The following is a 14,621-nucleotide window of genomic DNA, read 5'->3' on the forward strand; positions in this document are numbered from 1 at the left end:
TCTCCATGGGTGGATTGGGCAATTAACAAAACTTTTGTCTTATAATGGCCGATTTACATTTTGATAGTACTCCTGCATGGGGTGTGGGAGGGGAAGGGGGCACACAACAATTCCTATGCCTTGGTTCACAAGTTCAGGGCAAACATTTTCAAAGTTATAAGGCAAAATCTAAATATTTTCTTACAGTATGGAATACAGACATTGCAAGTGAGATTAATGCATGCAGCAATTTACAAGCATTTCATAGTGTCTAAACACAAAATACATCTTTGCAAGACTAATACCTATTTTGAGCAAAACTAACATATAGGTGAACTGGACTGTTCTCCAGCTATGAGAATAAGCAAGTGTCACTCCACCATTAGATGGAAGCTGCAGGTCACGAAGTGCTAAATATGAACTTGGCAGAAAAACCAAATTGGTAGGGGAAAAGGTAGTAAACAACACTGCAGATCATAACATGAGTTAAGTAAGTTTCAAGTCTAAAATAGAACTGGCTGTAGCAAAAGAAGGTAAACAAGTAGTATGAGGATGATGTGTCTAAATACATAATTGAAAAACAACATAAAGGTGAGTGTGTCAGTTAACAGCTGGCAGGTTAAAGAGACAAGTTGAGGAGACAGCTGAGAAAAGGGAAAGAAACCAAGATTCTGAGGGAGAACACAGGAGAGACAGTGCAGCATAGTCACCAGAGTAAGTATTCAGACACAGTTATAGTTATAGCTATAGTCACAGTTATAGTATAGTATTATCATGTATATGTGGGGGAGGGTGGGATTAGTAAAGATGAATGTGTGTGTTGTGTTGATTGTAAGAAGAATTTATATATATCTAAGACCTAAACAACATCTAAGAACTGCTGTCAGCAATCTGTGGAAGACTGGCCATCTGAAGCGGGGCACATCACTTAGCATCCGTTCAAACTATAAGGCAATATGTTTTGGAGTGCTCTTTAACTTGTAAGGGATTTGTGTTTTTAGTAGCGCTGTCAAATAATCACAGTTAACTCACGTGATTAACTCAAAATTATACACGATTAAAAAAATTATTCATGATTTATTGCACTGTTAAACAATAGAATACCATTTGAAATGTATTAAATATTTTTGGATGTTTTTCTACATTTTCAAATATATCAATTTCAGTTACGTAACAGAATACAAAGTGTACAGTGATCACTTTATATTATTTTTATTACAAATGTGCGCACTGTAAAAAATAGTATTTTTCAATTCACTTCATACAAGTACCGTTGTGCAATCTCTTTATCATGAAAGTGCAACTTACGAATATAGAATTTTTTTGTTACATAACTGCACTCAAAAACAAAAAAAAAAATGTAAAACTTTAGAGACTACAAGTCCACTCAGTCCTACTTCTTGTTCAGCCAATCACTAAGAGAAACAAGTTTGTTTACATTTACGGGAAGTAATGCTGCCCACTTCTTATTTACAGTGTCACCTGAAAGTGAGAAAGGCATTCGCATGTCACTGTTGTAGCTGACATTGCAAGATATTTACATGCCAGGTACGCTAAAGATTCATATGCCTCTTCATGCTTCAGCCATTGTTCCAGAGGACATGCTTCTATGCTGATAACGCTAGTTAAAAAAATAATTTGTTAATTAAATTTGTGACTGAACTCCTTGGAGAACTGTATTTCTCCTCTGTTTTCCGCTCATTCTGCCATATATTTCATGTTATAGCAGTGTCGGATGATGACCCAGCACATGTTCATTTTAAGAACACTTTCACTGCAAATCTGACAAAACACAAAGAAAATACCAATGTGAAAATTCTAAAGATAGCTACAGCACTTGACTGAAGATTTAAGAATCTGAAGGGCCTTCCAAAATCTGAGAGGGATGAGATGTGGAGCATGCGTTCAGGAGTCTTAAAAGAGCAACACTCCGATGCAGAAACTACAGAACCCTAACCACCATAAAAGAAAATCAACCTTTTGAAGATGGCATCTGATTCAGATTATGAAAATGAACATGCGTCAATCCATATTGCTTTGGATCGTTATGAAGCAGCACCCATCATCAGCATGCACGTGTCCTCTGGAATGGTGGTTGAAGCATCAATGGACATAATCTTTAGCGCATCTGGCATGTAAATATCTTGTGGCACCGGCTACAACAGTGCCATGCAAGCACCTGTTCTCACTTTTAGGTGACATTGTAAACAAGAAGCAGGCAGCATTATCTTCTGCAAATGTAAACAAACCTGTTTGAGCAATCGGCTGAACAAGAAGTAGGACTGATTGGACTTGTAGACTCTAAAGTCTGACATTGTGGAAAATGTAGAAAACACCCAAAATATTTAAATAAATGGTATTCTGTTATTGTTTAGCAGCATGATCAATCACATGATTAATTTTTAAAATCTCGACAGCCCTAGTTTTTAGATTATTATTGGGTATGGGATTGTTTGCACCAATAAAAGGGTGCCTTCTTTGGGAACACTGCTTGTGTCAATCATTCGAGGGATTCCATAGTTAACACAGGAGGGGCAAGAGGTAGACTATCCTAGGGGAACCTTAATTCTAGTGTTGGAGGTAACAACATGATGGGCAGTGTCTGAAGCCTAGCGAATGCTGCATGCCCTATAGTGCTAAGCATCACAAATTACTATAATAACTAAACTAACTAAATCTGTATTAAATTATGGGTACTATTAAAAATATTTATAAGACAAGTCCCAGCAATGCAAATGTGATACAGAAAGAAAAGAAAAAAACAAGAGACGAAAACTTGCACACAAGAAGCTCTGACTAAGGGTACGTCCAGACTAACCGCCATATCGGCGGATAGCGATAGATTTATCGGGGATCAATATATCACGTCTCATCTAGACATGATATATCGATCCCCAAACGTGCTTCCCATCGACTCTGGAACTCCACTGGAGCGAGCAGCAGTAGTGGAGTCGACCGCGGAGCCACGGACATTGATCCCACGCCGTGAGGACGGGAGGTAAGTCGGAATAACATACTTGGACTTCTGCTACGGTATTTCCGTAGCTGAAGTTGCGTATCTTACATCGACACCCGCCCCCAGTGTAGACTAGGCCTAAGTCTACTGGTGGTAAGAAGGAACTGAAAACTTGGAAGGGGCAACAAGGCATAAGATGCATGTGCCACCCCAACAGGTACTGATGTAAAGAAACAAGTCACCAACTCTGGTGCTCTCAATGCAGACACACCTGAGTGGAATACGTGTATGCAACCACTCGAAGAACCACCATTTTTAAAGACTCTTTCTGAGTATTGCAACACTTTAATGTTTAAGCACTGGTTTCTACAAGATGAATTTCAGAGAAATTCCTAGTGAACAGATGTCCCAAACCCAGAACTTCCAGTACAAGTGGAGCACTTTACACCTTCAGTAGGGAGACTAAGAACTAGCCAGCATGGAGCAAAAATGTGAAGAATGTGGATATATCTGTATTGTTTTTATCAATGCTGTGTGCATCTCTGTTTGAGGATTGTGGTGTGGTTGGCACTATGGAATTTAAGGATTAAATTCCAGCTGGAGCTTTCTCAAAGTCTCCAACAACCTGGCACTGACTTTTATTCAGTTTCCTGGTGCTCAAATGGACAATACAGTGTTAGTGAATCCATTATTGAGAGACTACCCCCCCAAGTCTTTCTGGATAAACCAGTTTGATCAGGGGTAGCTTGTTGGAAACCTTAGGAGATTTTTGTGTGGGAACTCCTGAACAAAGGAACTTTGAACTGGATACGACTTCCTATGAGCTGAGAGGTCAGATGCTGACTGGGGGAATCAAACTGCGAGGCAGAGACTGCAGGGGTGCAGTCTGCTGTGCCCGCCCCCACTGCTGTGTGTGACCTAAAACTTGCAAGGAGAAGTCAAGGTTTAGACAAGCTAATAAGCATATTATTATGGTTCAGGTGATGGAGCACCAAGGTAAAAGTCAGGCACACCTGATTTCTAATCATGGTTCTGGCATGAATTTGCTGTGTAGCCTTGGGCAAGTCAACGTAAATGTCCCTGCCTCAGTTTCCTCACCTGTAAAGTAGAGATTGCGATACTGGCAAGCCAGATGCCAGCTCTTGTCCAGACTTCAGGCATTAACTAAGAACTGTCAAACTCATAGCTGGAGAACTGTCCAGTTCACCTACGTTAGTTTTGCTCAAAATAGGTATTAGTCTTACAAAAATGTATTTCATGTTTAGACTCTGTGAAATGCTTGTAAAACCCCAGATTGGCTGAGAGATCTATATTTATATTTCACCAACCAAATATATCAAGGGTAAACTCCTCAGACACTATAAAAGCATAACCATGGAGCCACAGACAGTCTCCTTGGGTTCTCTGATCTATCTTGTCACCTAGGGAATCTTACCTTTGTGACAGATGGTCCCCTACACCATGAATTACAGGATAATTCAGGTTAGTTCCAGTCCCAAAGCCCAGACATTTACCCCAGGTTAACTAGATCTTAGATCTCACACCAAAGACAATGCCTGTAGCCAATCAGGTAATAAACTATATAAAGATTTATTTAAAAGGAAACGAGAGTTATTTACAACATTAAAGCAGGTAAATAAACATGCACACAAATGAGTTCCAATCTTTAAGTTCAAAAGGTAATAGCAGCTTCTATAATAAGCAAGCCCTATATGTCCTTCAGGGCTAATCCAGGGATCTCTTGCTTATGCCCAGAAAACCTTGCCCTCAAGAGTCCAAGCAGCGCAGAGTTACAGTTCCTTCCTGTTAGGGGGTTTTCCTCCCTTCCCTCATACTGCTTCAAACTGCCAACTCAGCTGATGGGAACAATTCTTTTGTATGTCTCCTCTTCATTGTGGGGGAGAGGGTGGAGCCGCGGGAGCAAATAAAGTCTTTTGTCTTTTTTGATGTTTCACAACAGTTTGTCTGGTGTTGATGGGCTTTCCTCTTGGGGCAGGACATAACACCTTCTGTATTTCACACAATGTCTCTCTCCTGTCTGGTTATATGGTTTATATGGTTACAGAGGCTTCCAATGCAAATGCTTAAATATTACTTTACAATATGGCATACAAATGTTAGAAGCGGGATTACTGCATGCAGCAACTTTCAAGCATTCAATAAAGTCTAAACACTAAACATGTTTATAAGTCTAATACCTATTTTAACAATACTAACACACATGTGAAACAGACTGAGTCCCGCTATTTGTCTGTCAGTATTCAAGTTAGGCACGGGGACCTTGGCATAAGCTGGCACCTGATCTGCCAGCGTCACAGGCAGGTCCTCCTTACACAGTGCTCTTCAAAGACAAAGTAGCCTTATGACCACATCTGAAGTTTTTATCTACAGTTGCGTCAGCTTTTCATTTAAACCAGACAATACATCTCTGGTCTTTTTCCCCAAACTGCAAATTAACAGAAATTAGGAACATCCACGTAAGTTAGATGCCAGGAGAGCACTGGCTTTTAACTAGGATAGGACCAAGTCCTTCACACAGTCTTCTTGTCATTTTGTGTTTTATGTAGATCACATGAAAGGCCAAGGCAGTGTCAGCACAAATGAGGTCTCATTCGATAACCTCTTGCATTACAATGGCATACAGGGCAGTCAATATTCCACCTCCACAAAGACTCTTGGCCCATTCTGCAAGGGCTCAGGATGCATCCATTACTTTCTTTAAGGAGGTTTCCATTCTGGACATCTGTAGGGTCCTTAGTAAATACATTTACTTTGCACTATGTGGTCACAACCACCTCTAGATCGGATGTGAACTTTTGCAAAGTCGTATTTCAATCATTATTCAAGTAGGCTCTGAACTTACCTCCAAACAGTACTGCTTGGGAGTCACCCAAGTGGAATACATGCCTGCAACAACACGAACAAGAAAAAACAAACAGTTACTTACCTATTGTGTAACTGTTTTCTTTCCAGTTGTGGATGCAGATATGTATTCCATGACCCGCCCTCCGTCCCCTCTATATGGGAGACTTAAACCACGTGCTCTGCTGTGAAGGAACTGATGGAGGGCTAGGGCAGTGGCAGCCCTTGTATTGCCTTGGGAGGGGCCAGGAGGATGCATAGGGTGCGTGTGCAACCCTGTCAGGTACTGCTGTGGGGAAAAAGTCTGACTCTTGTGCGCTCAAACACACCTAAGTGGAATACACATCTGCACACACAGCTCAAAGAACAGCAGCTACAGAACAGGTAAGTAACTGCTTTGGGGTTTTGTTTTGGGTGATTTTGTGTGTGTGCGCACATGCACGCAAGATTTCTTGTTTATTACGTCTCAATGATTTTCAGAGCAAATCTGCTCCATTTACAAGACTTTTTCCTGACTTCCATCTCTGCAAACTCAAGATGGAATGTGAGTGCGCAATCGGATTCCTTCTAGCACTGATTTCATAAGAAGTAAAGATTAAACATATGACAACAATTCTATTGATGTACGAATCAGACTAAAATCCAATTCATTCACTGAAAGTTGTGTTGGCTCTGCAGGGCTAGCTGGAGTAAAACAGTAATTTAAATTAGACTAGAACGATCTAGTCAGCAAAGTAAACATAGGATTTACAAGTGGCTTTTGAAAAATATACTAATTTACTGGCTATAACTACACATTCAAGGCCATATTTAAAACCAGAGATTTACCATGGAAAGACCCTGCTGTTCTGTTATTAACTTTTCAGAATTAAAATTGAAGCCAGACACTGATCAAAGTCCATTTTAATAACTTCTTTATCTGTTAATCAATAGTTCAACTACATATGTTTCCATGTTAACCACTCCTACCTTTTGGTATATAGTGAATGTAATTAACTCAGTGATAGTATTTAGTTAAGAACAGAAGATGGAAAACAATCATAGGGCAGAGTTATTACTGCAATATACACCATCTGTCACGTTGCATTTCCTTTTTGGATGTCATAAGCCATTAGTACATAATGACCCCTCTGAAGTTATATCTGTAGTTCCAAAGGCCCAACAGTGGAAGTGTCAAGTCACTGCACACAGATAAAATTAGCTTAGAGACAGATTGTGCCATTTTAAAATTCTCTCTCAATTGACTGCCGGTAGAAATAAGAAATTACATATTGGGTAGGAATGTTTCAACTTCAAATGCTATATTTTTGTCTGTTGTAGCTATGTCTGTGTACCAGGGCAGGGGGAGGGAGGGCAGAATTACCCTGTACCATTTATGGACTTGACACATGGTACTTTCCCCTCAGAGCAAAGGGGTATCTGGAAGGCAGATTGTGACTCTCTGAATCATGCTCTGTCTTTGAGCTTGCTCCAGGGACAGCACAACAAATGCACTGCCCCTTGCTCGGGGGTAGTTTAGTTGCAGAACTCTCAGAATAGGATACATGTTTATTAGGGACATTAAATGAGTTTAAGTGGTCAGATTCTAGTCAAAAAGGGTCAAAATTTTGTTTGCACAATAGGGCACTCCTCTGACTTCAATTTGGCCCTAGAGAATAGATCTATGGGACAAGATCCTTGATCTGAACACCTACATTCCTCTCTCCATGGTGCACAGTGGAGAACAAAACTGTGAAAACTCTGTGGTGTCACGCAGAAGATAGTGGCAGAACACTACAGGAACTATGCACTGCTGACAACAAGTGTCATCAGTGGGTATAATTGAACCTAACCTCAAGTACAGATCCAGGACAAACTGTGCTCAGAACAGTTTCAGAGAATGTGCTTCAAAGCTATTGGGAGTTGAGCATATTTTATTCCTAACAACTCTGAGTATGTGTTAGCCATGCTTTGTCCCAGGCTATGACTGCTTTTGAACCAGTTCAAACGCATCCATTGCTAGCAGCAATTATCAGCAACAGGCAATTCTTGTGGTATATACATAGATTGTAGAAGTTATCCTCACCACTGTGTAAACACCTCTCAAGGGGCCTGCCCAGTGCAGTTCTTCCCCCTGCACCTAAATGACATTATTTTCATTGGCATCCAAAACAGAACAGAGAGGGCACCATAACGGCTCCAAGGAGCTTACAGACTCCACAGGACAGGACACAGATTCATAGGACTGGAAGGGATCTCGAGTGGTCATATAGTCCAGTCCCCTGCACTCACGGCAAGATAAATATTATCTAGACCATCCCTGACACACGTTTGTCTAACCAGCTCTTAAAAAATTTCCAATGCTGGAGATTCCACAACCTCCCTGGGCAATTTATTCCAGTGCTTAACCACCCTGACAGTGAGGAAGTTTTTCTTAATGTCCAACCTAAACCACCCTTGCTGCAATGTAAGCCCATTTGCTTCTTGTCCTATCCTCAGAGGTTAAGGAGAACAATTTTTCTCCCTCCTTGTAACAATCTTTTATGTACTTGAAAACTGTTATGTCCCCTCTCATTCTTCTCTTTTCTAGACTAAACAAACCCAATTTTTTCAATCTTCCCTCATAGGTCATGTTTTTTAGACCTTTCATCATTTTTGTTGCTCTTCTCTGGACTTTCTCCAATGTGTCCAAATCCTTCCTGAAATGTGGCGTCCAGAACTGGACACAATACTTCAGCTGAGGCCTAATCAGTGTGGAGTAGAGAGGAAGAATTACTTCTTGTGTCTTGCTTACTACACTACTGCTAATATATCCCAGAATGACATTGAGAATAATGAAGGAGAAGCAAGACAATAGAAAGGGCAAGGACAGGAGTAACAATTTACAGGGTTACTCAGAGGACTGGTACTTGGCTTGCCTTAGCAAAGAGATTTTTTGTTTGTTTTCACTAAATGGATGCCTTAACTTGGTTAATTTTATGGAGGTGTCACAGCAGAAGTGAATATTACGAAGGGACTTGAATGCTGGGGGAGGGCTTACATAGCAGCTCTTCTTTTGGTTCTGCAGAAAAGGGAACATTAAATTACTACTGCTTAAAGCAGTGTTATTCCCTTGTGCACTCTGCAACATCCTCCTCCAAACGGGATCACAAAGACTAAATGATAGAACTGGAGTAGTTATCCCGCCTGATTTGGTTGGGATATGGCGGGGGTTGTACAGGAAGAATTGCACTGTACTGTTGGGCTTTTCGACTGGAGTAGCAATTGCAGAGCTGCTCTGATGCATGTGACCTCATTGCCTCATGTAGCTCCCTGGCACTCAAGTCCAGCTACTTGCACTGAGTGTTTTGGACAGGATTTGGGCTTTGGAGAAGGAAAAATGGGGAGGAAATGAATTCAACTCTGTTAAGCTCTCACAGGAGAGGACAGTAATTACCAAAGACGTTGGTTTCATGTTGATGAAAAATTAACAAAATTGCCTTTTATTCACTTTCTAACTTCGAAATGTACATACAAATCTCTTACTGTAGTCAAGAGGGTCCCGAAAGCAGTCCAAAAGAATACTAACAGATTTGAATATATTCTGGCTAAAAACAGTGGGAACCTCTGAACATAAGCTTACACTGTCATTTTAACACCTTCCAAAATGCAACGGCCACTACAATAAGAGAATATATAAAATGGTAGTTTAAAATTACAGTGTTATATTTTTAGGACATCTATAAAGATCAATATGGCTACATATTCTCCAAGGATTCTCCCTTCCTCTCCTCCAAAAATAATTCCTCAGTATTACTGACATGTGACATAATAAGAAGCTAGTTATCCAGTGCACAACTCCACATCTGAAAATCAGAAATAATTAGTCTCACAGCTATGGTAGGAGGCTCAGCGTCAGATGCTGAAATCTCACAGTGGGTTTGATGCTTTTATGATGGAACCCACATGTTTCCATGTGTATCAGGTGCTTTGGTATAAGGAATATTCCAAATCCATGGGCGATCTGCAAAACAAAACAAGCAAAAATAAATACATAAGTAAAAAATAAAAATATGCTGGCCCCAGTGAAGTCAATGGCAAAATTCCCATTGACTTTATTGTGGTTCATCCCAATTGGAAGTTCAACTTACTGATAAAATTTACTGAGCTATTGCTAGCAGTGAGATACAAAGGTACATTTTAAAAAGCCGTTGTTTTTCCCCATGGGTTGTTCTTTTAAATGTGGATATTGCAACCTGACCATTGTCCATCAACTATGATGGAGAGTACATTTAATACAGATTTTATAAATATTTCGATATCGCAAAGTTTGCTTTGGTCCATCCAGTGAAAATCAGGTATTGCACAGATATTTTAATCCTACAGCAGCATAAAAGGAAGATTACAACATGGAGATATCAATATTTTTCACTGGAGCAGCCATGATTATACTGGGAAGAGAAGATGTTGTCAAGAGATCTGAGAGTGGACCTGCATGACATGAATGCCTGAAAAAAGAACAGGAGTTATTTTTCTCTCCTGTTGGTAATAGCTCACCTTAAGTGATCATTCTCAGAGTGTGTATGGTAACACCCATTGTGTGTGTGTGTGTGTGTGTGTGTGTGTGTGTGTGTGTGTGTGTGTGTGTGTGTGTGTCTCTCTCCTGTATTTTCCACTGCATGCATCCGATGACGTGGGCTATAGCCCATGAAAGCTTATGCTCAAATAAATTTGTTAGTCTCTAAGATGCCAGAAGTACTCCTGTTCTTTTTGCTGAAAAAGACTAGCACGGCTGCTACTCTGAAACCTGTCATGAATGCCTGAGTTCATGTCTCACCTCTGCTAATATTAAAACTTTGTATGTCCATCAGCAAGTCACACAGAGTCTTACAGTCACTCCCTACGCTTCCAAAAATAGAGGAGACAAACCTATTAGAACCCACCCTCGCAGGAGGAAGGAAAGTAAAGTGATAGAAAGGAGACACGTGGCTCTTCAACATGCTCCTCTCTTTCTCTCCAATTCTCCAAAATTCCTCAATAGATTCTCAAAAAGACTGGGGTTCCATACGAGTTTAAGACAGAACGTGGATAAAAAAGGGTCAAGTCAGGAAGCTGCCACAATCCATGGCATGCTCCCCACAGATTTTCTATCAGACCTGTTGTCAAAGCTAATTCCCCACTCTGGCACTTTGGGTGCAGAAGGTGGGGGCCCGCAAAGATTCTAAAAATTAATACTGGCCACTCCAGGCTTGCATTAAACTCCCAAGATTACAGCTTTTCTCTGACCTTGAATTGGTAGATGCTGCCACCATCCAAGTGCAGAACCCCTTTGAGAGCTTAGGAGGGCGCACTTGGGAATTTCTTCCTGTGGGGTACCCTCAAGCCCTTTCACCCCACCCTCCAGGGAAGAGCTGAGGAAAAAAAATAAAAAAGAAGAGGAAATCAGCTGTTGCCACCGGCTAATTAAACAACATGTACACAAACCTCTTAAGACAAAAATCCAGTTCTGTTCTTAAAAAAGGTGAATTTTTTTAATGAAAAAAAGAAAATACATCTGGGAATTCAGGCTATTGATAGATTTTAAGAAAGCCACTACAAGGATTAAACACCAAGAATAGCTTCTGGAGGTCCAGCTTAAAGTTTACAAGCAAAACAAAAGCACCTGGGGTTAGCACAGAGGAATCCAAAAGCCATAACGATATAAAAGGGATAAATCTAATCACGTCTTCCTAGACATTTCCTGATCTACTTACATATCTGGGGTTTTAAATGAGTAGTTTTTCTGTGCAACTCTGTATCTAAAGTAATGCAATAATGTGTGACACTGTTGGATGTGGAAGATCTAAATACACAATCAAGTGAGAAGACTCCTTTAATAACACTGAGATGTATCAATAGATTTTCTAGTAATGACTATGTAATATTTAATTTTGTGGGATTCAGCTACGATTCCCTTAAAAAACAATGTTAAACAGCAAGAAATAAGAGTAGGACAACAGCAGGGGAGGTAGTCATTTGTGTGTTTTATAACAACTGAGACACTGTACAGGGAGATCTTGGAGGACCAGTAAAGTGTCTGGATCACTACTGTTTATTGCCAAAAGCAACCAAACTAGGAGGACTTTAGTGGGCCTGAGCAGCAGTCTTAGCATGATGAAAAGTCAGGAGGGGAGGGGGTTTGGGCGACCACAAGAGAGAACAGCCTGACACCCCCTTCTCCCCCCTGCCCTTCCTGATAAGATCTCTGTCAAAATTGTGGAGGTACAGTTTTAGGGGACAAAAAAAGGAAGCTTGTCTATGTTTGCCCTCCAGGATGTATTTGTCAGGGCCTCAAGGCATGAGGACTCTGCAAAAACACATCTGGCTAATTGATAATCAAAATGAAACCTCTTGCTTAACTTTTGAAATTGCTTCCTTAACAAGTTTTCTTTGACATGTCATTGTAATACTAACAAATAAATAAGGGAAGAAAGTTTGTGGTAGTTGGACTCTTCAGGATTCTCTCCCTGGACTCATCTGAGGGTCCCCTCTGGCAGACAGAAGATTGGTCATCGGAAGACTGCCGCTGTACCACTCAAAAACCACTCCAGACCTTGGTAAATGTGGGGGGTTGGAGTGTTTTACTAACCTGTAGCAGCACAGCTTTAATAAGAACATTCTTGTGTTATACTGCTTGTATCAACCATCCATCGGCGGACAGTCATGTCCACACTGATTTATTTCCTGCCAGCGCTTCTCCAAGAGTAAAAGTTATCAAAAGTTTTGGGTTCAGAAACCCCAGATTACCACGTGCCAAGCCAATTTAAAAAAGCAGGAAAATAACTGGATGAAGTACTACTGTAATCCTAAACTTCTAGAATAAAAGTTAATCGTTGGAGGAGGATTGTAGTTCTGTATTTATTTTGGGCTCTGTAAAAGTCAAAAAAGTGAGTGTGCACATACTGGAAAATGGAAGGGAATGGGGATTTGATTGAAAAAGAACAAATATAAAATGCAGCAAAGTTCATATGTGAATCTAATAATATCAATGTATCTTGTTGGCCTTACTTTCACTTCAGAGGGTGACATGTCAATACTGGTGACAGGAATGACTCCTTAGATCTGAGCTCCCCAAAACTTTGCAGAAGTTTGCATTTGGATCCAAACTTTGTGGCTCAAACTTTTATCTTTTTTCAACATGGGCCAGATCCAATGCCCACTGAAGTCAATAAGACTCTTTTTATTGACTTAAAGGGGCATTGGATCAGGCCATATGTAAATCAATCTTTTCTTGAACTAGAAAGTTTCTGTACATTTTAAATTTAGGAAGCCCTATTGAGGAGAGTTACATTTGCCACAAGACAGTGCAGCACTGGTGATGGTGGCAGAAAGGGTGATTTTCAAAAGCACAAATAGCAGCGAGGCATTCAATGTGAAAGTCAATGTGAGTTGTGCACCTAACTTTCAATGCACTCTGAAAATCTTTCCCTAGAACTCTTTGGTTAGTTGAAGCATAATCCAGAGATTGTACAAGGGATCAGTCAAAAAAATAGAGTCAATTAACCCCTCCAAACATTTTTAAACACACTTATCCACTATCAAGTCTATGCCTGAAAACCCTGCATAGGGCCGTAACTAGTGTGGAGTGAGTGGGGCAGATGCCCGGGTGCAGAACTGCCAGGGGTGAAAAAGGGCTGCGCGCAGGATCGGGCCCAGCAGTGTCATCTCCCCACCGCAGGATCGGGCGCAGGCGGGGCCCAGGATGCTTAGACCCCCCGGCTCCCAGCAGGGTTGCAGGCCTAGTGACCCCCCAGGAGCAGGCTCTACGGCACTAGGACTCTGGCAGGGCGGCAGGCAGGAAGGGCTCTGAGTGCTAATTGGCTCCTATGAGCATACTCATTGCTCAGTAACATCTGCTGAAGTTGTTGCCCTTGCTGGGGATTAAAAAAGTTAAAGGAGAGCAAATAGAGGAGGGATGGGCAGGATCCGAGCAGGGGTTTGAGGGGGTGTCAAACAGCTGGAGGGAAGGGCAGAAGAGGGACCAAGGAGCAAAACTGGGGGGTGGGGATAGGAGCCGGGGTCAGGGGTGAGGCGCTGCCAGATGGAGGCAGACAGCAAAGCCCCAGCACAGGGAGGGGCCGAGAGGGTAAACAGTTACCCAAATGGAATGAGCCACCTGCCCTGATTGCTGAGGGACTTCCACGCTTAGGAGGAAGTGTTCAGACAAGAAAAATGAAGAAGTCCTGGGCCGCAGTTAGGAGAAAGAACAGTAGAAACAAAGAAAGTAAACACTGCAAAAGTAACAACACTCAGTAAGGGGTAAAACACCTTGCTCCCTCCTGGACTGTGTTTTCCTGTTACTGTGACCTACCCTTACTTGTTGCTGCCCCAATCATTATAACAGAGAACAAAATAAGGAGTCTCCCTTTGACCCATTGTTATAATGCTCCATTAACGGCTAGCAAGGTGCATTCACACGTCAGGGAATTGACACCATCAGGGTAGACTGGCCTGGCATGCTAACCACATCTTGGCTTTTCTTTTAAAAGACCTCTAATTTTGGGCTAAGGACAATTTTCAGTTGTGCCCAGACAGGTAAAAATACAGGCCATTCACTGTACAGGTGAAGAGACCAACAGGGAAATCTACATTGGGTGCAGATCTGGTTTGAGGCTGCTGGTGTGAGATATGCAGCGGCAAAGAAACATGTCCACTGTGACCTGTCCTTGTAGCATTCCGGGCTGTGACCCAGCCAGTCTGTTCCTGACACCCTTCTCTATGAGACCGGGACCATCACCTCGATATTTTCACCTAGCCATTTTAACTATGATAATGGCACTGTCTCACACTGAAGCACAGCATAATATGATTTCACAATCATCACAGC

At 41.4% G+C, this 14,621-nt stretch overlaps 1 protein-coding gene across 2 annotated transcripts in view; it reads right to left on the minus strand.

Annotated features, from left to right (window-relative positions):
- Positions 1–8,524: 8,524 nt before the first annotated feature.
- The window catches only part of TDP1 (tyrosyl-DNA phosphodiesterase 1), a 110,150-nt gene continuing 104,053 nt past the window's right edge, over positions 8,525–14,621 (minus strand). The window contains exon 16 of one of the 2 annotated variants that reach the window (XM_030558943.1): positions 8,525–9,779. In XM_030558943.1, the coding sequence (XP_030414803.1) occupies positions 9,706–9,779 (74 nt within the window). In that variant the 3' untranslated portion in view covers positions 8,525–9,705. The remainder of the gene's footprint in view (positions 9,780–14,621) is intronic. The other variant, XM_030558941.1, reaches the window with a different exon arrangement.

The sequence above is a fragment of the Gopherus evgoodei genome, chromosome 4 (genome assembly GCF_007399415.2).
Source record: "Gopherus evgoodei ecotype Sinaloan lineage chromosome 4, rGopEvg1_v1.p, whole genome shotgun sequence".
NCBI classification, from domain to species: domain Eukaryota; kingdom Metazoa; phylum Chordata; order Testudines; family Testudinidae; genus Gopherus; species Gopherus evgoodei.